Source organism: Mauremys mutica, chromosome 8 (genome assembly GCF_020497125.1).
Source record: "Mauremys mutica isolate MM-2020 ecotype Southern chromosome 8, ASM2049712v1, whole genome shotgun sequence".
NCBI lineage: Eukaryota > Metazoa > Chordata > Testudines > Geoemydidae > Mauremys > Mauremys mutica.
The window spans coordinates 5,286,441-5,308,991 of NC_059079.1; the positions used below are offsets into that span (position 1 = coordinate 5,286,441).

The 22,551-nt window shown below is 54.7% G+C and overlaps 1 protein-coding gene across 1 annotated transcript in view; it reads left to right on the forward strand.

The window, feature by feature from the left end:
* Window positions 1-1,312: 1,312 nt before the first annotated feature.
* RAD54L (RAD54 like) overlaps window positions 1,313-22,551 on the forward strand; it is a 31,719-nt gene continuing 10,480 nt past the window's right edge. The window contains exons 1-10 of the mRNA XM_045026018.1: window positions 1,313-1,478; window positions 1,587-1,673; window positions 3,079-3,198; window positions 3,771-3,831; window positions 5,689-5,824; window positions 6,792-6,861; window positions 16,227-16,515; window positions 17,743-17,867; window positions 19,501-19,651; window positions 21,559-21,685. Coding sequence (XP_044881953.1) covers window positions 1,476-1,478; window positions 1,587-1,673; window positions 3,079-3,198; window positions 3,771-3,831; window positions 5,689-5,824; window positions 6,792-6,861; window positions 16,227-16,515; window positions 17,743-17,867; window positions 19,501-19,651; window positions 21,559-21,685 — 1,169 coding nt within the window. The 5' untranslated portion in view covers window positions 1,313-1,475. The remainder of the gene's footprint in view (window positions 1,479-1,586; window positions 1,674-3,078; window positions 3,199-3,770; window positions 3,832-5,688; window positions 5,825-6,791; window positions 6,862-16,226; window positions 16,516-17,742; window positions 17,868-19,500; window positions 19,652-21,558; window positions 21,686-22,551) is intronic.

Below are 22,551 nucleotides of genomic sequence, written 5' to 3' on the forward strand. Positions count from 1 at the left end.
GTAGTATTTGTTCTCCCCCCACCCTCATTTTCCCCTCGCCCTCTAGTTTCGGTCCCTCTGCGGAGTGTTTCTCTCTGTTCCTCTCGGATTTTCCATCGCTCCAGTGGGCTCTCGCTCCCTGGGGACGTCGCTCCTTTTTATCCGCCCTGTCGGCTTGCTTTGCCTGCTTTATTCCTTTCATAAATCTCCTTTTCCTCAGCCCATCCCCAGGAGGGGCTCCCGTGTCACCTGTGTCCCCCCCCCGTCTGTTCCCCACCTCTCTGTCTGTCCCCCACCCATGTCCGTCTGTCCCCCTCCCCCCTGTCTGTCTGTCCCCCACTCCCTGTCTGTCTGTCTGTCTGTCCACCACCCATGTCTGTCTGTCCCCCTCCCCCCGTCTGTCTGTCCCCCACTCCCTGTCTGTCTGTCCACCACCCATGTCTGTCTGTCCCCCTCCCCTCTGTCTGTCTGTCCCCCACCCATGTCTGTCTGTCCCCCTCCCCTCTGTCTGTCTGTCCCCCACCCATGTCCGTCTGTCCCCCTCCCCTCTGTCTGTCTGTCTGTCCCCCACCCATGTCTGTCTGTCCGTCCCCCACTCCCTGTCTGTCTGTCCCCCACCCATGTCTGTCTGTCCGTCCCCCACTCCCTGTCTGTCTGTCCCCCACCCATGTCCGTCTGTCCCCCTCCCCTCTGTCTGTCTGTCTGTCCCCCACCCATGTCTGTCTGTCCGTCCCCCACTCCCTGTCTGTCTGTCCGTCCCCCACCCATGTCTGTCTGTCCCCCTCCCCCCTGTCTGTCTGTCTGTCTGGTCTCTCTGTCTATCCACCGCCCCCCCGTGCCCTGGCAGGCTGTGCAGGAGCCCGGAGCGGATCGATGGGACGAAGCCGGGCAGGTATCGGCGCTCGATTGGCCGCGCCTGGCGGCGAGCGGGGCAGCTCGGGATACAGCGAGGAGCCCGGGAACCAGGGCCCCGCCCCGCCCCCCCAGCACCGCCTAGAGGAGCCGGGGACGGGCCGGACCCAGCCCGCCAGCCTCCCCCCCCCCGCCCCCGGCGCGCGAACCAGGGGTGGCCCCCAGCCAGCCCCTCCCCCGCGCGAACCCCCGAACCAGGGGGTGACCCCCCCTACACCTGCCCGCCCCCCATACAGCCCCCCCGCCAGCCCCCCCGGCGCGAACCCCCGAACCAGGGCGTGACCCCCCCTACACCTGCCTGCCCCCCATACAGCCCCTCCCCCCGCCAGCCCCCCCGGCGCGAACCCCCGAACCAGGGGGTGACCCCCCCCCCACACCTGCCTGCCCCCATACAGCCCCTCCCCCCGCGCGAACCCCCGAACCAGGGCGTGACCCCCCCATACAGCCCCTCCCCCATACAGACTCCCAGGGTGCTCCCCTCCCCCCTACAGCCCACAGCTGGCCGACTCCCTCCCCTGGCCTGAGCACCCCCTGCCCCCGAGCTGCACCCTGCGTGGGGCTGGATGGTGCTGTAGCCCCCTACGATGGTAAGAGAGGGCAGCACCCCCATGCAATCACTGGCACCCCCACACACACACTCCCATGGGGCTGCCGCACTCCTTTCATTACCATCTCTCTCTCCTTCCTTCCTGCAGAGGAGAAGCCTGGCTCCCAGCCAGCTGGCTAAGAGGAAGCCGGGGGGCGATGGCTCAGAGGATGATGAGGATTGGCACCCCGAGGCGGTGAGTTCTGCACCCTGACCCCCCCTTCCCCTCTGTCGTCTGGCTGGGTGGAGATCTGTTTCCAGTGCTGCTGCCCATCCTGCTCCTGGGCTGGGCAGTCAGGGTCGCACCCTCCCTTGGCTGGGCTGAGAAGTGCATAGGACCGGCATGTCTGCCCTCTCCCATGCACAGGCCCAGTTTTCTCAGTAGCCACCACCTCTCGGGATGCTCAGTGGTGACGCTTTGGCCAACAGAGCACAGGTTCCAGTGCGGGATGGGCAGGGCATTCCCACTCTGCAGGGCTGGGATTATGGAATTCACGTCCACTGGAAATCGGGCTGAGCCTAAGGTTCTCCACTGTTAGACCAAGCTACAGGTCCCAGTTGTTTAGGCAGGTGTTTCTCTAGACCGCCAGTGAGACCACAAACACACTGACCCTGGAAATTTAGCCGTTGGCACCTGATCATCATTTTAAGAAAGCAGTTATAAAGTCCCATGGAATTCAGTGGATCTCTAGGGTCCGGTCCAAAGTTTAGATCCAGACTTCACTAGAGTTTGGGGAAGTTTGGGTGTGGACCATATCTTAAAAGTCAAAGTATGTGTATCTCAGTAGAGTTGGTCTCTCTTCTTGGATAGAAAGAAACCACCGCCCTCCTGGAGAAGCACTGGGTGTGCTGGGGGAGGCTAAATTACCAGAAATAAAGATTCATAGATTTTTAAGGCCAGAAGGGGTCATTGTGATCATCTGTATACCACAGGTCAGAGAACCTCACACCGTGATTTCTGCATCAAACCCATAACTTCCGTTTGAGCTACAGAGCATATTGTTTAGAAAGACACCCTCTCTGGAGGGAGAGATGGTTTGAATGGGATCATTATAAATCATTGAGCTGTGTGTGCATGCATGTGCACGTCTTGTCACTTTCCTGTCTTGTCACTTTCAGCTTGAAATTTGCAGCCCTTTCGCTTCCCTAATAAGAACTCTCATTAGGAGCCAATGGGATGCTAAAAACACTATAATCAGTGTGCTAGCCAGCATGGGGTGCTAACTTTTTTCATGAAGGAAGTTTGTTAACTGGAAACAAAACAAATGCATTTTTGCCGACCCATATTTCTGCTAGGTGCACCCAAATACTGCATAGTTTAGCAATGTGACAGCACTAGTTTGGGAGGGGCTGATGGATATATTCAGAATTAGAGGAGTATTTTAAACACATTCACTTCTGGGTAGGTAACATTTTGGGCCCATCGACCTTGGCAGTGTCCTTACAATGGCAGTGAGTAATGATGTTCTGTTTACAAACTTACTCGGCTGGCTGGCTTCATTGTTTGTGTGGTTAGATGCTTATAGAGCATGACGGGGATACATTTATCCTGTGTTGGTCTCTCTGAATCATCGGCAGCCTGTCCTGATTTTCTTTCTTAGACGCCGAAGAAGCGGAAACCTGGCAGTGAGAGCCAGAGCTGGGAATGTTACGTGTCACCTTTCCGGAAACCCTTGGCCCAGCTGACCAATCGACCTCACTGCCTTGATAGCAGCAAACATGTAAGTGGATCACTTGAGGGCATATTGTCAGCACATGCCAAAGAGTATTGCGCACTGTACATCTGTGATCAGAAGGGCTCACACACTTCTGTTAGGTTATACATCTTGGGCATTATCTGTACACATTGCACCTATGAAAACTCTCATTGAGTCAATGGGAATTCCACGTAATGAGGGCTTGCACCATTATTTACGTTATAGTAGCACCTAGAGGCCTCACCTGAAATCAGGGTTCCACTAGGCCAGGCGCTTTATTCATAATGAAGTTCACACAACTTGCCTGTGGAACTATTCAGTGGTGCAGTCTCGTAGTAATAACTTATTTAAGCAAGAAGTGTATGATGCTAAGATGTTTAATCGGATGAAGCGGTATTAGTCACTTTCATGTTTTGGAGAGTCCAAAGAGAAAACATTAAATATGACTTTAAAATATCTGGGACTGAAACACCAGTGGGAAATTGGGAGTGCTCAGCACTTTGTAGGATTGAGGCCTTAGCAAATGGCTTCTTTGTTATGTAGCCATCTATGATAGCAAATAACTTGAATGTATATTTTTCTTTCTCTATTCCTAGGAGGCATTTATCCGCAGCATTTTGTCAAAACCCTTCAAAGTACCCATTCCAAATTATCAAGGTAAAATGAAGGGGGTTTAACAGATCCGTATCAAATCTGCCTCCCATGAAAAAGATAACATTTTGGTTTGTCAGACAGTGATATTTTCCTCCTTTTGTATGTGTGTGTTAGTTTGAACAGAAAAATATAGCCCCATTAGTGAAGCAGTCTTATTTCTTATTAGTATTTAGTTTGGATAATCCTACGTTTCAGTACTGGATTCTGTATTACGATGGTTACATATTTTACAAAGTACCATAGGCTTGTATGCCATGTTACTGAACAAAACTGTGAGACAGGTTTCTGGCCCAAAGAGTTTACAGTCTAAATAATACCCTCAATATCACTAACCGGAAGAACAATGTATGTGAAACCAATAAACTTGCACCAGTTTTCTTTATACTTGGCTTGATACTTTAAGTCTCAAGGTGATCTTTTTAATAAGCTGTGTGTGATAGCTTCAGCTGTTCGTAAATATTTGGAGCACAAACTTCTGACTGGAACAAATGGGACCGTTTTTCCCCCCTTGATTCAATAACAGGTCAACCATTTTCACTCACATGTTATTTAATGAAAAACCCACATTTGGACTGAGACCAAGAAGGGTAATTATCAACCCAAAAGGAACTTATTAGATATAATGCTTAGCAGCTGAAAAAGCAGGTTTGAAAGGAAGTTGAAATTAAGCCTTATTTGTAAAGGGTGTAGTCTGTGTCTGCACAGCATATATTTATGGTGGGAATCACTAGATGGCACTGTTACACATTGCTCGCCTGCTAAGAAAAGATGACAATGTGTAGTCTTTTAAGAGAAGCTGGATTGTTGTTTTGTGCTGACTGTTCTTTTGGGGGAGCTGTTGCAAGCAGCAGGAGATTATGCTTCATTGTAATCTCCCTAACTAGTGTCAATCCTTGGAGCAGAATTGCTTCCTGGGAACCAGGCATTGATGTTTGGGCAAAGATTTCTGAAGGAGGGCTTTCCCCATGTGCCGTTTATGCCCACTTCTGTTCCATGACTGGTGTATCTGTGTAAATAAATTACACTAAGAAAATGCCCAGTTTCCAAGTCACTAATTTCCACTCTTAATGGGAAGCTCTCCTGCAAGGCCGCAACATCTTCTGCACGGCAGAGGAGGGTGACAGTACAGTAGATTGTGATATCATTACAAGATATGGCAGTCCACTGTTAAATGTAGTGCTGTAACGGTAGCTGCTAATGGTCACATCCTGCCCTGGGATAAATGCATGCAACTCCCACTGAGCTCTGAATTGGTATCTGAGAGGAGGATTTGGGCCAGTGGTTTGTGAGATGCCTAGTTGTATATTTACTGTACTCCTAGAACATACAGCCTTTGGCCCTGCTTATCATTATACAAGGCTAAATTATGGCCTTGAAGAGCCTAGGGACATCTTCAGCACTCAAATGCTGTGGAAGTGCCTGTATTAGATGTAATGCATCTGCAGGACTGGCAGCACCCCCATAGCCCACTCAGTCAGTGTAACCCAGTGTGCAGAGGGGGTTGGGTTGTGACTGTGTACCTGCCCCACCAGTGCTCCCCCACACTTTGCACACAGATTATTGCTGCCTCTGTGTGAGTGTAGTGGGGGACAGGGCTCCCTGCCCTCCCTCTCAACGCACCCATAGAGGGCCATCCATCAGCTGGCTCGTAGAGCACATCTGAGCTGCTGGTGCATGCAGCATTGGCTTCCTCTTGAATCTGTATTCTGCTGGCATCACACCCACACTGTAAACAGCATGTTGAGCCTCCTCCTTCGGCGCAGTGGATTGTATCTGAATTCTCAGCCTTTTGCATGGCTCAGTTTTTTCTGGGAGGAAGCAACTGGCAATCCTTTGAATCCTGCCTGTGATTGTTTTCAGGGTCGCTGGGCTTGAGGGCCCTGGGCATCAAACGGACAGGGGTAAGGAGCGCTCTCCATGACCCTTTTGAAGAAGGGGCTCTGGTTCTTTATGAGCCCCCGCCACTGAGCGCACATGACCAGCTGAAAATAGACAAGTGAGTTACCCACAAAGCAGGTATTGTAGCTCCAACCTCATTGGCTAGTCTTCCATTCCCAAAAGGCTCTGAACCAAATTTGGATCAGAACTTTGGAGTTAAATTTGGTTCCGAGCCTTGTGGCTCTGGAATGTCTCTAGCTTGTACCAAAGGAAGGAACATATCCATATTAGATCATTTGTGGTGTTCTACCCACAGGGTTGACTTGTGGGTAAGCCCAAGGCCCATTGTACACTTCAGTCCATTCCTAAGAGGGCTTTATTCCCTGTCAGTTGAACATTTCAGTGCTCAGTCAGGATATGTCAACATTAAGGTACAAGCCAACCAAAATGAGGAACTGAAAACTGGGGATTAGAATGGGAACTGTCAGGCAACCTTACCTAGAGTGGTCACTGATGCGCCCATTGCTGGGACGAGGCTATCTTTGATAACCATTACTTCACTTCCAATAACAGTATGTCAGAGAGGTAGGATGGTCCAATGTTTAGAGCACTAGCCTAGCACTGGGGAGACCTGGATTCAGGTCCCTGGTCTGCTACAGACTGCATTTGTGACCTTGGGCGAGTCACTTATTCCCCCTTTGTACAATGGGAATAACAGCATTACCCTGCCTCACAGGATGTGAGGATAACTACATTACAGATTGTGAGGCGCTCAGATCCTATGGTAATAAGTACCTAGGCTAGATATGTTCTGTAACCTTCATCTTAGGAGTTGCAGGATATTTCAGGTTTGTAGCATAGATAATAGTGCTAAAGTACTCAAGCCACAGCATCTAGTCACAATGTGGCTGTCCCGGGACGTGGTCACCACCCATTCCTGTATTGTGGTGGGTGCGGGCAGGATTTGTTGGCAGTTGCCTTCCTTGTGCCACTTACCAGGAGTCCTCAGAACAGCAGCAAGCAAAAAAAAGCTGGGATCAGTGCATTCATTCTGCTCTCTCTCCTTTCTTGTTTGCCTCCTGCAGGGACAAAGTGCCAATCCATGTTGTAGTGGACCCCATTCTCAGTCGCGTTTTACGGCCTCATCAGAGAGAAGTGAGTTTTGTGGGAAACTACTTTGAACCTGTCCATCAGGAGTTCCCTAATCTCCACCTCAAGTGCTTAAACTTTAGAGAATTCTGGGCAGATGGGTGGAGGGAGGCTATACAAAGCCACACCGCCACCTTCACTAGGAAGATCTGTTTCTAACTACAGTAATGGCAACTGCAGCTGAATGGATTTAAGATCATCCGTAAATATGCCAAAGACCTATTACACCACAGAGATCGTTCCTCTGCTGTGGCACATTCCATTCCCCATATAAACGGGCTGAGATATTGTGGTGTGGGGCCCTGTAAGAAACACTCAGATAGGTTCAGGGTCAGTTGGATGTTAAACTGATACTATGCTAGACCTTAGCCAAAAATCACTATAGGAGATCAATTTATGATTGTAATTTCCAAGTAATATTAGCTGGCATTCTGGCCTGCTATACACACATCTGATGCGTATGTGTTTGTAGTAGACTTACACAGTATCTAACTCTCTTTAAGTCAAGATATGTTCTCACTCAACCACGAGTTATGGGCTTGATGCAGGAATCACTTGGTTGAATCTCTGGCCTGTTGTTCAGACTAGATGATCATACTTCTGGCCTTAAAAATCTGTGAATCTACCTGCTTCCTGATGGTAATATTCCCCCAAATTATCTGTTACATCAGAAAAGTTACTGTCTAAAAATGACACCATCTCGCTCCACAGATCTGCTAAGGTGTCAGATCTGCTCGCTTTAGTGACTGATGTTTTCATGACTTTGGTCTAGCCCCGCGGAGCCAAGTGAGGTGGATTCTGCACTGGCTTGTGCATCATCAGTAGAACTTTAAGGAACAGATAGATCCTGCAAGGAACTCAGTGTAGAGCACTACACCGAGCTCCTTGAGGCTTGGGGCCTAAATTCCAACCTTGGACGTATTTATACAGAGGTGTTCACCTGCAACACACCTCGGTAGGGTTTGTGTAAATAGTGTGGTGTGTTAGTCAGGACAAGCCCAGTTTGGCTTACAAAGCTCCCTGTGCCCAGTGCAACAGTCATTGTTCAGGATAGAACCACATCTCAAGAACTTTTATCATTGCATGTTACCTTGTTTGACTCTCTAACCATAAATTATCTGAAAAGCTTTGCTCCAAAATCTCTGTTCCTAAATGTCACCTGTCAGTAATATATTTGGATCCTGGGTCAGCCAGAGTAGCTGCGCGTATGCCTTTCAGTGAAAAACATCTCCAGTCCTAAATACCAGAAACAGCAAAACCCAAGGCTAATGCGTTAAAATAAAACAAAAAACTGCCACACACAGACTAGGTGCCTAATAAGCTGTTGAGGATCATAACGGATTCAGGACATGATCAGCGGTAGACTTATAACCAGAGGCTGGCTGGGTGCAACCTGTGAGTTCTTATGACCTTCCAAGTTAAGTAGGGTCAAGTTAGCTTTGTGCCCAGATGGGAGACCTGCAGGGGTTGGTTTAGGCAGCTCAGTAGCTTGTGTTTTCCTTTCTGAGTCGATACAGGACCAGTCAGTTGTTTAAGCCAGCACGGTGCTTGTCTCAGCTGCATACCATTACCATCGTAGGTGTTCCTCAGGGACCTGTCAGTGCAGTATGTAGGTGCTAATCTGAGCAATCAGATTCTGCCTGCCTAATATCTCTCCTGTAATTTCAGTTGGATACTTCTTCACTTCCTGTCTCAAACTGGTGTGTAGCATCGCAATGCGTTGTTAACCAGTTGTATTGCTTGTTCCGCCTGTAACAGGCGGGTCCGGGGCTCAACCCTCTGAGGGGAGGAGGGGAGCCACACCGGCCCGCTTGTCTCACAGGGGTTCTGTCCTGTCTCTTTAAGGCTAGGACAGGCCCAGGCCCTCTGGTGCAGGGGCTGGGCGACAAACAGTCTAGATAGGTCTCAGGCCTTTGGTAGCAGGCTGAGCCAGTAACAAACAGTACAGGGGCTCAGGCCTTTGGTAGCAGGCTGAGCCAGTAACAACAGTACAGGGGCTCAGGCCTCTTGTGGCAGGCTGAGCCAGTAGCAAACAGTACAGGGGCTCAGGCCTCTTGTGGCAGGCTGAGCCAGTAACAAACAGTACAGGGGCTCAGGCCTTTGGTAGCAGGCTGAGCCAGTAGCAAACAGTACAGGGGCTCAGGCCTCTTGTGGCAGGCTGAGCCAGTAACAAACAGTACAGGGGCTCAGGCCTCTTGTGGCAGGCTGAGCCAGTAGCAAGCAGTACAGGGGCTCAGGCCTCTTGTGGCAGGCTGAGCCAGTAGCAAGCAGTACAGGGGCTCAGGCCTCTTGTGGCAGGCTGAGCCAGTAGCAAGCAGTACAGGGGCTCAGGCCTCTTGTGGCAGGCTGAGCCAGTAGCAAGCAGTACAGGGGCTCAGGCCTCTTGTGGCAGGCTGAGCCAGTAGCAAGCAGTACAGGGGCTCAGGCCTCTTGTGGCAGGCTGAGCCAGTAGCAAGCAGTACAGGGACTCAGGCCTCTTGTGGCAGGCTGAGCCAGTAGCAAGCAGTACAGGGGCTCAGGCCTCTTGTGGCAGGCTGAGCCAGTAACAAACAGTACAGGGGCTCAGGCCTCTTGTGGCAGGCTGAGCCAGTAGCAAGCAGTACAGGGGCTCAGGCCTTTTGTGGCAGGCTGAGCCAGTAGCAAACAGTACAGGGGCTCAGGCCTTTTGCGGCAGGCTGAGCCAGTAGGTAGAGGGGGACGGCTGCCACCCGTGAGTGGGGTGGCAGGGGGGGACACAGGCCCACCCACTCCACTGTGTCCCGGCCCGGGGCCCTAGGCAGCGGTCCTCACCGCTGCCGGTCAGTGGGGATCCTGACCGCAACACACTGACATGGGTTCAGTCTGGTCAGCAGCCTGACTGAGGTCAGCTGCCCCCGGGCCACTTCCACTATCCCCCTCTTGTCCTACCTGGTCCACGGCGTCTCGCCCCGGGAAGTCCCACTGCATGGGCTCGTCCCAACCCGGGCTGGGGGGTAGGTCTGGTAGGTCCTTAGGGAAGTCCAGCCAATCCTGCCCCGGGGGCTCCTCGGGGTAACAGCATGGCAGCTGGGGCGTTCCCCCGGGCTCCTCGTCGTAGGTGGCGCGGGGGAGTTCCGGCTGGTCTTCCCAGGAGCGAGGTAGGGTGCTCTCCGTCCAGTCCAGGCAGTCGCTCGGGGCTCCAGTGGTTCCTCCGGTAGGAGCTCCCTCAGGCAGGTCTGCTCTCCCCGGTGGCTGAGAGCTGACTGAGCTGGGAGGCCCGGCTTTTATTCTTCCGGGTCGCTGCCTGACCCTCTGAGGGGCGGGCTCACCAGGCTGTAGCCCCGCCCCTTCCTGTGTCCGGGGCTCAACCCTCTCCGGGGAGGAGGGGAGCCACACCGGCCCGCTACATTCCCCCCCCCCCTCAAGCCTGGCTCCCATACCTTGGGGCCAGGTCCTTCCATCTCCTCAAGGCGGGACAGGAAGTCGGCATTTGCGTGGTCCTTGCCCGCCCGATGCCGGATGGTAAAGGCATAGGGCTGCAGGGCTAGGTACCACCGCATGATCCGGGGGTTGTTATCCTTCATCCTCATCAACCATTGGAGGGGTGCATGGTCCGTGACGAGGGTGAAGGGGGCACCTAGGAGGAAGAATCGGAGGGCGTCACAGGCCCACTTCACCGCTAGGGCTTCTTTCTCGATCACGGAATAGTTGCGCTCGCGGGGGAATAGCCTCCGGCTGAGGTATATCACGGGATGATCCCCCCCCTCCATGTCCTGCGACAGGACCGCCCCGACGCCGGTCTTAGACGCGTCTGTCTGTAGAATAAACGGCTTGTCGAAGTCCGGGCTGTACAGGACTGGTTCCTGGCAAAGGCGGTCCTTCAGGGTCTGGAAGGCCACCTCGCACTCGGCCGTCCAGCGCACCTGTCGGGGGCTATTTTTCTTGAGGAGCTCAGTTAGGGGTGCGGCAATTGAGGCAAACTGCGGAATAAACCGCCGGTAATACCCGGCGAGCCCCAGGAACTGCCGCACTTGACGCTTCGTCGTGGGCGTGGGACAGTCCGCAAGGGCCTGTACCTTGCCTACCAGGGGTCGGATTCGTCCTCGTCCCACCGTGTAGCCCAGATAGGTGGTCTCCTGCCATGCGATCCTACATTTCTTAGGGTTGGCGGTCAACCCCGCCTCCCGCAAGGTTCGTAGGACCGCGGCGACCCGGTTGAGGTGATCTTCCCAGTGGCGGCTGTAGATTACCACATCATCCAAGTAGGCGGCCGCATACTCCTGGTGAGGCCGCAAGAGGTGGTCCATCAACCGCTGGAAGGTCGCAGGGGCCCCATGGAGGCCGAACGGCATCCGATTAAATTGATAAAGGCCTGAGGGGGTAGCAAAGGCCGTTTTTTCTTTGGACGCTTCGTCGAGGGGGATCTGCCAATACCCTTTGCTCAGGTCCAGGGTGGTGATAAATTGGGCTTCCCCCAGGCGGCCCAGGAGCTCATCCACCCTGGGCATCGGATAGGCGTCAAACCGCGAGATGGCGTTTACCCGACGGAAGTCTATACAGAATTGGCGCGTACCGTCCGGTTTGGGGACCAGCACCACCGGGCTGCGCCATTCACTGCAGGAGGGCTCGATGACCCCCAAGGCTAACATGGTTCGGACTTCTTCTTCTACCTCCTGTCGCATCCGGTACGGCAAAGGCCGGGTGGTTTCTCTGATCGTTTTCCCTGGCTCGGTCAGAATCGTGTGACAGGCCCGGGTTGTATAACCTGGGGCGGCCGTGAAGGTTTTTTGGAAAGCCTGCAGGAGACATGTAGCCTGCTTATGCTGCTCTGCCGTGAGCGAGGGGCCTATCGGGGGTTCCTCCACGCCCTTCGTCTCAGCCGTGTCCGGACCCAGCTCGGGCTCGGGCGGGCAAGGGTCGATCAGTAGGCCCTCTCGGTCACACCATGGCTTTAGCAGATTAACGTGGTAGATCTGGAGCTTCTTCCGTCGGTCGGGTTGGCGGATTTCGTATGTCACGGGTCCCACTTGCCGCACCACCTCATAGGGCCCCTGCCAACGGGCCAAAAGCTTCGACTCGCTGGAGGGAAGGAGCAGTAGGACCCGGTCCCCAGGAGCGAACGTCCGGGCCCTGACCTCCTGGTTATAGTTCCGCTCCTGCTTCGCCTGGGCGGCCCGCAAATTCTCCCGGGCTACTGTCCCGGCCTGGGTCAGGTATTCCCGTAATTGGTGGACGTACTGGAGGAGGCCCTGGGTTGGGGAGGCCGACTCCTCCCAGGTCTCCCGCATCAAATCTAAAAGTCCGCGGGGCCTCCGCCCGTACAACAGTTCAAAGGGGGAGAACTTAGTTGAGGCTTGCGGAACCTCCCGGATGGCCAGAAGCAGGGGTGGTAGGAACTGGTCCCAGTGCCGCAATTCCTCAGGGGGAAATTTTTTTAGCATGTCCTTAAGGGTGCGGTTGAACCGCTCTACCAGCCCGTCGGTCTGTGGGTGGTACACTGACGTACGCAGCTGTTTCACCCCCAGGAGCTTGCAGACCTGTTGGAGCAGCCGGGACGTGAAGTTAGTGCCCTGGTCTGTTAGGATCTCCCTAGGCAACCCTACTCGGGAAAATATCTTCATCAGTTCCCCCGCAATGGTCCGGGCGGTGATGCTCCGCAGGGGGACGGCCTCGGGGAAGCGGGAGGCGTAGTCCACAAGGACGAGGACATACTGGAAGCCGGCCGCGCTTCGGGGAAGCGGACCTATCAGGTCCATGGCGACCCGCTCAAAGGGGGTCTCGATGACTGGCATGGGGACCAAGGGGGCCTTGGATACCCGAGGCGGTGCGGCCAGCTGACACTCAGGACAGGAGGTACAATATTGCTTCACCTCTTGATGAATACCAGGCCAAAAGAACCGCGTCAGGATTCGGGCGAGGGTCTTCTCTTGCCCCAGATGCCCGGCGGCGGGCACATCGTGGGCCAACTGCATCACGGCCCTGCGGTGACAGGGTACCAACAATTGCGTCAAGGGTTCACGGGTGCGTGGGTCTCGATCGATGCGGTAGAGCCTATCTCGCCGGAGCTCGAAATGAGGCCACTGCGTGGCCCGATGAGAATCTACCACGGAGCCGTCGACGGCCGCAAGTTGTTGATAGGCCCGGCTAAGCGTCGGGTCTGATCGCTGGTCGCGGCAAAAGTCCGTATCGAAGCGAGGTGCTGAGGGAGTTTGTTCCAGCGGCCTCTGACCTCCTTGGTCCTCTCCCTCACTCTCCGCACCGGCCTGCCCCGCCGCTGGCGGGGGTTCCCGGGGTTCAGCGGCCAAGCCCGGCGTTGCCTGGAGGACCTCTTCGAATAAGGGCCAGTCTCGCCCCAGAATCACAGGATAGGCCAGTCCGGGCGCCAGGCCGACGACTAGCCTCCGGGTAGTGCCTCCCACCGTTAGCTGGGCCCAGGCACTCGGGTAAGGTCGGACATCTCCGTGGATGCATTGTAACTGTATCGGCATCAGACGGGGGTCGGCCGGTGGTCCCAGAGTTTGGCGGACCAAGGTCTGGCCGCACCCTGAATCGATCAGGGCCTGTGTGGTCTGGTTCTCAACCATTACCGGGATTATCAGCTGGGGGGGCCCCGCCCGGCCGGCCCCTACGTAAACATGCCCGAAACTGCAGTCCATCTTGGGACAGTCTCGTTGTACATGTCCGGCTTTCCCACATCTAAAGCAGGGACCGAGCTCAGGGCGTCCACTCCGGGGAAGGCTTGTTCTGGCACTTCGGGGGGGGCTCCGCCGGACCTTAGGCGCTCCCTGGGTGAAGGCCGGGGTACTCCGCTGGGGGGTTGCTTCCCAGCGTGGAGTCGCGGTTCCCTGTCGGGGTCCCGGCCCGGGGTCCGGGCCTCGTGGGTGGGGCACGTTCGACGCCCTCTTCTCGTCTCGGGGTCGTTCGGGCCCCGAGGTAGGTGGCCGGAAGGCGGGCCCTATCGAGGCTTCAGCAGCCAGGAAGCCTTCCAGGAGCGCGACGGCCTCTGCTAAGGTCGTCGGTCGGTGGCGGAGTACCCAGGCCCTACCTTTGGCCGGTATGGTGTGAATAAACTGCTCCAACACCACCTGCTCGGTGACCTCCTCCGCCGTCCGGACGTCTGGCTGCAGCCACCGACGGCAGGCTTCCTTCAGGGTCTGGGCCACCATCCGGGGACGGGCTCCCGCCGGGTAGGTATGGCGCCTGAATCGCTGCCGAAACGTCTCCGGGCTAATGTCCAAAGCGTCTAGGACTGCGGCCTTCACGCGGTCGTAGTCGCGGGCTTCTTCGGTCGCCAGCCCCCGGTAGGCTGCTTGGGCCGGCCCAGTCAAATAGGGGGCGAGCAAGGTGGCCCACTGGTCTCTTGCCCATCCCGCCACGAGGGCCACCCGCTCAAAAGTGACCAAGAAGGCCTCCGGGTCATCATCTGGGCCCATCTTGGTCAGACGCAGGGGGGTCGCCAGACGCGGACCCCCTCCCGTGACCTCCCCCGCAGGCCATTCAGCGGGGCGGGGGGCGGGCCCGAGGAGGTGCTGCAGCTGGGTCCCAAGCTGCTGCACCAGCTGCTGTTGCTGCTCCAGCTGAGCTACCTGCTGCTGTTGCTGCTGCTGGAGCTGGGCTGCGTCTCGCTGCCGCTGCTGTTCCAGCTGGGCGGCATGCTGTTGCTGCTGCTGTAGGAGTTGAGCCGTCTGTTGCCGCTCCTGGCTTTCCACCAGCAGCTGGAACAGCCGGTCAGTCTCCATCTTCCTGGCTAAGAGGGGCGGTCCGCCGCCCTCTCACCGGCCCCTTCTCACAGGGGCAAGGGATCACAGTCCCTGGTCAGGTGCCACTTGTAACAGGCGGGTCCGGGGCTCAACCCTCTGAGGGGAGGAGGGGAGCCACACCGGCCCGCTTGTCTCACAGGGGTTCTGTCCTGTCTCTTTAAGGCTAGGACAGGCCCAGGCCCTCTGGTGCAGGGGCTGGGCGACAAACAGTCTAGATAGGTCTCAGGCCTTTGGTAGCAGGCTGAGCCAGTAACAAACAGTACAGGGGCTCAGGCCTTTGGTAGCAGGCTGAGCCAGTAGCAAGCAGTACAGGGGCTCAGGCCTCTTGTGGCAGGCTGAGCCAGTAACAAACAGTACAGGGGCTCAGGCCTCTTGTGGCAGGCTGAGCCAGTAACCAACAGTACAGGGGCTCAGGCCTCTTGTGGCAGGCTGAGCCAGTAGCAAACAGTACAGGGGCTCAGGCCTTTTGTGGCAGGCTGAGCCAGTAGCAAGCAGTACAGGCGCTCAGGCCTTTTGTGGCAGGCTGAGCCAGTAGCAAACAGTACAGGGGCTCAGGCCTCTTGTGGCAGGCTGAGCCAGTAGCAAGCAGTACAGGGGCTCAGGCCTTTTGTGGCAGGCTGAGCCAGTAGCAAACAGTACAGGGGCTCAGGCCTCTTGTGGCAGGCTGAGCCAGTAGCAAGCAGTACAGGGGCTCAGGCCTCTTGTGGCAGGCTGAGCCAGTAGCAAACAGTATAAGGGCTCAGGCCTTTTGCGGCAGGCTGAGCCAGTAGGTAGAGGGGGACGGCTGCCACCCGTGAGTGGGGTGGCAGGGGGGGACACAGGCCCACCCACTCCACTGTGTCCCGGCCCGGGGCCCTAGGCAGCGGTCCTCACCGCTGCCGGTCAGTGGGGATCCTGACCGCAACACACTGACATGGGTTCAGTCTGGTCAGCAGCCTGACTGAGGTCAGCTGCCCCCGGGCCACTTCCACTATCCCCCTCTTGTCCTACCTGGTCCACGGCGTCTCGCCCCGGGAAGTCCCACTGCATGGGCTCGTCCCAACCCGGGCTGGGGGGTAGGTCTGGTAGGTCCTTAGGGAAGTCCAGCCAATCCTGCCCCGGGGGCTCCTCGGGGTAACAGCATGGCAGCTGGGGCGTTCCCCGGGCTCCTCGTCGTAGGTGGCGCGGGGGAGTTCCGGCTGGTCTTCCCAGGAGCGAGGTAGGGTGCTCTCCGTCCAGTCCAGGCAGTCGCTCGGGGCTCCAGTGGTTCCTCCGGTAGGAGCTCCCTCAGGCAGGTCTGCTCTCCCCGGTGGCTGAGAGCTGACTGAGCTGGGAGGCCCGGCTTTTATTCTTCCGGGTCGCCGCCTGACCCTCTGAGGGGCGGGCTCACCAGGCTGTAGCCCCGCCCCTTCCTGTGTCCGGGGCTCAACCCTCTCCGGGGAGGAGGGGAGCCACACCGGCCCGCTACACGCCCCAGAAGTAGCTGCATTTCAGGGGGATTCCTCTATATAGTTAGTATAGTGCTTCGAGTCCCTTTGAGATGTGCTGTGTAAATCTGGGATACTGTGTATGATAACCTCAGTCCCACAATGCAGGGAGACTGCGTTACTGCACACGGCTTTCGTTCGGCATCCACAAGTCCATTCTAATCAGCAAGCCCCGCTTTTCATGCAGGGCGTGAAGTTTCTCTGGGAATGCGTCACGAGCCGTAGGATCCCTGGGAGCCATGGCTGCATAATGGCCGACGAGATGGGTCTGGGCAAGACCCTCCAGTGCATCACTCTGATGTGGACGCTGCTGCGTCAGAGCCCCGACGGCAAGCCTGAAATCGACAAGGCCATGGTGGTCTCGCCTTCCAGCCTGGTTAAAAACTGGTACAATGAAGTCGGCAAATGGCTCGGGGGAAGGATTCAGCCGCTGGCCATCGATGGAGGCTCCAAAGACGAGATAGACCGTAAACTAGGTGTGGAGGCAACGGCGCGCGGGTGGCTTGTCTGTCTCTCGCTCTGGAGGGGTGTCTGCTAGCAGAGAGCAGCCAGCGCAGGAAAGGGCAGGGGATGGGAGGCTGAGGGAGGGACCAAAGCGCGTTGAGTGGGGGGTAAAGGGAAGGGACGGGGAGGTTGGCAGAAAAGGAGGAAGATGTGAGGGGAGGAAGCAGAAGGCCAGCCGGGAAGGGAGCCAATGGAGAGAAGTGACTCAGACGGGTTTGTTTAGGGCAGGGGTGGGCAAGCTACAGCCGGTTTAAACTGGTCCTCGAGCTCCTGCTGGGGAGCGGGGTTTGGGGCTTGCTCTGCTCCCATGCTCCAGCCTGGCAGCGGGGTTGGAGGCCGCTCCGCGTGCGTGAGCCGAGGCTCCCAGCAGCATGTCCCCCCTCCAGCTCCTACGCTTAGGGGCAGCCATGGGGCTCCGCATGCTGCCCCTGCCCCAAGCGCCACCCCCGCAGCTCCCATTGGCCGGGAACTGCCTGTGGATGGGGCAGCGCACAGAGCCGCCTGGCTGCACCTCCACATAGGGGGGACATGCCGCTGCTTCCAGGAGCTGCTCAAGGTAAACGCCGCCCAGAGCCTGCACCCCGACCCCATCCCATGCCCCAACCCCCTTCCTCCAGCCCTGATCCCCCTCCCACACCCCTGCCCCAGCCCGAAGCCCCCTCCCACACCCTGAACCCCACCCCAGAGCCCGCACCCCCAGCCAGAGCCCTCACCCGCCCCCCGTGGCTCAACCCCCTGCCCCAGCCCTGATCCCCCTCCTGCCCTCTGAATCCCTCAATCCCAGCCTGGAGCACCCTCCTACACTCCAAATCCCTCAGCCTCAGCCTCACCCCAGAGCCTCCATCTCCAGCCAGAGCCTTTCCCCTCCCCCCACATCCCCCTCCACCAGCCTGGGGCCCCCTCCCGCACCCTGAGCTCCTCATTTCTGGCCCCACCCCAGAGCCTGCACCGACTCCTGCACCCCAATTTTGTGAGCGATTCATGGCCCACCATACAATTTTCATACCAAGATGTGGCCCTGGGGCGGGCAAACTTTTTGGCCTCTGGTTTAAGGCCTACTCAAAAGCAGTTGGAATAAATGGAAAGACTCCCCTGGACTTCAGAGGGTGAGGAATCAGGCTCAGTTGCTATCTTCTGCCTGGCTTTCAAATATTTTTCCATTCTCTGTGCCGCTCACGTCTTTCTCTTCCTTCCCGTAGCCGGCTTTATGAACCAGCGCGGCTTGCGAGTGCCTTCCCCCATCCTGATCATCTCCTACGAGACGTTCCGCCTTCACGCCGAAGTCCTCCAGAAGGGGAGTGTCGGGCTGGTCATATGTGACGAGGTACAGAGAAGGCAGCTGGTGTTTCCCTAGTCCCGTGCTGAGTTTTTTTCTGCTTTCATATGGAGAAATAATCAGACAGGCCTGGCAGCATTTGCATCCCTGTGTTGGAAGTGCTCTTGGTGGCTAGCCCACAAATGGAATGTGTGATGATATCCAGCCCCCTTCAGCCAGAGCATCCCGGGGGCTGTCCGAATGGCCGTCAGTAGCACTGTCCTCACTTCACAGATGGGGAAGCCACAGACTGGCTAAATGACTTGCCCGGGTTCACGCTGCAAGTCAGGTCTCGTGACCCCCGATCCTTTGCTGTGACCACGAGACCATGCTGCCTCCCATGTGTTGTATACATGGCGCGTGTTGTCAGGCTGGATCTGTCCCCCCCTCAAACAGTAGAAGGTCAAGTCTCGGCTATGCCGAGGACAACCCAGTACAGTTTAGGGAACAAAGGGCCTGCCCCAGCGTCCACTGACGCCCATGGAAGTTGGATCAGGACCTACAGGAGCACTGGACTCGTGTGTGTGAGAAAGGATCACGTTCCTGAGCGCTGGGCTAGCAGGTGGAGCCTGACCTGTGGAGCTGTGAGTGCGAATGCGTGCCTGAAGGGGAGCCCCTGAGTGGTCTCCTGGCACTGCTGGGGGTGGGCTGGCAATACAGGGGGAGAACGTGTGAACGGGCAAGGTGAGTGATCCTTGCTTAGGCTAACGGTCTCCCAGCGCTGGATTCTACTCTGCTAGGGCTGGATTTTCGGGAGCTGCCTTCGCACGAGTGAAATGTAGTTCCATTCAAAGCTTTTCCCCTTTCGTTCTCCGGTGCTGTGTGTCGGTACCCAGGTTCCCATTTGTGCTAGAGCTTCGTTTCCCTAAAGGGAAAGCAAGCCCGTGCCCAGCCCCCGCCCAATGAAGAGCTGTTCAGCACTCTGCCCAAGCACTTAATACTTCCTCTGCCTCCCCTGGAGGAGTTTCATTGAATGCTAGTGACACTCAGTGGCTTGATTCTGTATCTGCTATAATGCAGACTGAGATGATCCTGAAAATGGAGCACATTCTTTTCTCCCTACGTACACCTCTACCTCGATATAACACTGTCCTCCGGAGCCAAAAAATCTTACCGCGTTATAGGTGAAACCGCATTATATCAAACTTGCTTTGATCCGCCGGAGCGCGCAGCCCCGCCCCCCTGGAGTGCTGCTTTACCGCGTTATATCTGAATCCATGTTATATCGGGTCGCGTTATATCGGGGTAGAGGTGTATTTATACTGGGCCCCTCCCCATGGTATCTGGGCACCTTAATGTTTTGCCCATGAATAGCAACTTTCATCCAAGGACCTTGCAGCAATTTACAAACAGCGATATATTATCCATCCCGGCTATCGCTGGGAGCTAGGGGACGTTGTCCCCATTTTAACAAACGAAATGTTTGCTTAATTTGGGCCATATAATAATTATTATTAGGGTAGCACCTAGGAGTAGCACTAGTCATAGAGCAGGGCCTCACAGTGCCAGGGACTGTATATACCCAGAACAGAGACAATCGTGTCCTTACAGTTCAAATAAATCAGTGTTGACAGAGATCTCTCAGACCTGCTTCCTCTCATCAAGTGCCACGGGATTCCCTGTTTGCTTTTTTTCTTTTTAGGGCCATAGGCTGAAGAACTCTGAAAACCAAACGTACCAGGCTCTGGACGGCTTAAACACCCCGCGGCGAGTTCTCATCTCAGGGACCCCCATTCAGAATGACCTGCTCGAATACTTCAGCTTGGTGCACTTCGTTAACTCAGGCATCCTGGGTAAGGAGCGGGACGTTGTTAACCCCTGCGCAGCTTATAGACCCGTAAAAATGTAGGGCTTGAAGGGACCTTGAGAGATCATCAAGTCTAGGCCTCTGCGCTGAGGTAGGACCAAGTAACCTAGACCATCCCTGGCAGGTGTTTATCCAACCTGCTCTTGAAAACCTGCGAAGAGGGAGAGTCCACAACTTCCCTTGGAAGCCTGTTCCAGACCTTAATTACCCTTAGAGTTAGAATGTTTTTCCTAATATCTCACCTAAATCTCCCTTGCTGCAAATTAAGCCCATTGCTGCTTGTCCTGCCGTCAATGAACATGGAGAACTAGTGATCATCGTCCTCATTATAACAGTCCTTACCTGTTTGAAGACTGTTATCAAGACCCCCCCCTCAGTCTTCTTTTCTCAAGATTAAACTGTGAATCAAGAGGCAGGTGGCCTAGCTGGCAGGGACCTCCCACAGCCACCAGTGCTGGAGAAGTCAGCAGCACCGGTCTTTGAGATGGGCCTGAAATGCAAAGTTCAAATGCGAATCTGAGCATTATCCTCATTTATAGTACGTGTATTCCAGTTGTGTCCAATCACCAGATTGGGTCCCAGTGTGCTAGGTGCTGTACACATTCATAGTAAGAAACATTCCTTGACCCCAAAGAACTTACAAGCTAAATAGAGTAGGCAGACAAAGGAAGGATTAATTATGCCCATTTCACAGATGGGGAACCGAGGCACAGAGAGATGAAGGGACTTGCCCTGGGTCACATGGGGATTGTGTGTCAGAGCTGGGAACTGAACACTGATCTGGAGTCCCAGCCTACTGCCTTAACCACAAGACCACCCTTCCTCTTGATTTCTTTGTCCAGTAATAGTCACATCCAGGGTTTGATTTGGGACTGTTTCCACCAAAGATGAGGAAGCTTGTGAATCTGGGGTTCACCTTGTCACCCCATTTACAGGGGAAAGGAGAAAAGCGTTTGAACAGGGGCATGGTTTGATTTGTTTCTATTTCCTCCTTGCTGGCGGATCTAATGCTCTTATGGCTGCTTCTGCAGATTAAAATGTGCCGGCTCTGGGCTCCGTCTTGCGTCCATTGCCCTTGGTAGTCCATGGTCTGGTTTATTTGAAGAGCAAAGCACATAACTAATCTGTTGGTGCTTTATGTTCTCCACTGCATTACAAGGTTCAGATTGGCTCTGATGCCGTCTGGCGGGGAGGACGAAGGCTTGTCCCAGAAAGGTCACGTTCTGTTCAAGGGCCAGAATAAATACACCAATCCATAAATCAGTCTTTTATGTTTTGTTGCTCCTCTGAGGGCCCTGGTCTTTTTGTGGTGAGCCGTAATGACGTGGCATTAAATATATCCCTTCCTCGCCCCCACAACTCTCTCCCCAGTCCAAGAGCAATATGCGGGCTGTGTCTGATTCTGCCCCCAGAATTTCATCCGAAGGAGGATGGGATGGGGATAGATGATGTCTTTATTTCCTCCTCTTTTTCTCCATAAGTTTTGATTTGGCTTGGGGACTTAGTACAGGGAGGCAACGTGATCGATTGTCCCGTGTCTTTGGCAACTCATGGAACCTATTTGTGCCTCAGCACCATATTATAGATTGGGAAGTTATAGCTTCTGGGGGTTAGGGTTAATTATACTTGAAAAGTCCTCTGGGGATGGAAATGCTGTATAAACGCTAAGTGTTATTCCGTTGCTCACAGGCACTCGCATTGCCTGAATTATTTCTGATGCGACAAGCTAGGGTTTAAGTGTTAAAAGCTAGAGCTTAAGCGTTTCCGTCCAGGGCCCATAACCCTGTGGCAGTGCCAGGGGTGGCGGGTAAATCCACTTTTCTGTCAAAGGCTCACATGGCTGCAGACGAGATGCTGTTGTAACATTGGTCGTTTCCCCTCTGTTGTGGACAGGGACAGCGCAGGAGTTTAAAAAGCATTTTGAAATCCCGATCCTGAAAGGCAGAGATGCAGATGCAAGTGAAGTGGAGAGGCATAAAGGGGAGGAGCGACTCAAAGAGCTGATCAGCATTGTGAACAGGTGAGTTCTAACGGCCTCTCCCCGGAAAGCTGAGCCGTAAACCCCCTCCCACATGCAGCCATTTTTGAAGATGACAGTCCGGTGTTGGAACAAGTTCTGTTGTGAGTTTTGCACATTGGCTAGCTGATGAGTCAGTAAAGCCCTGTTAACACTAAGACATAAGGAATATACTTAATGTGCAGTTACACTCTGCAAAGGGATTGTCAGAATGACAGTCATGGCTCCCACTAATCCCCAGTTCATCACGTGTATTCAGATTACAAGTCAAATGAAGATTTTTCTAATTGTCCCATGTTTCAAACTCCATCTGGTGCCTTAACATCCCACTGTTTTCCTTCTGCTTCTTGCGTCAGCCTTTATGATAAAGAGTCGACAACGAAGACAGCTGTCAACTTGCATGATGATACATAAGGCAGAACAGAACCCAGCTCACTCTCCCATAGCTGTGTTGGCTCTGTGGGGATAATAAGAATAAACCATATTCGTGCCAGTTAGGTAAGAAGTTGTGGCACTAGGAGCAAATCTGTTGAGTATTATTAATACTTAGCTCTTATCTAGCATGTTTCGTCAGCTGATCTCAATGCGTTTTACAAAGGAGGTCAGTATCATTATCCCCATTTTACCGATGGGGAAACTGAGGTATGGAGAAGGAAAATGACTTGCCCCAGGTCACCCAGCAGGCCAGTAGCAGAGCTAGGAATAGAACTCAGGGCTCCTATGTCCCGGTCAGTGTTCTGTCCACTAGGTCACCCTGTAAGATGGTTTCATTTTTTTACACAGTTACTTTTCTGATTACGAATCGTAAGTAACCATGCTAACGAAATCTTTGACAGGGAACTGATTGACAACAGAAGAGCCCTCACTAG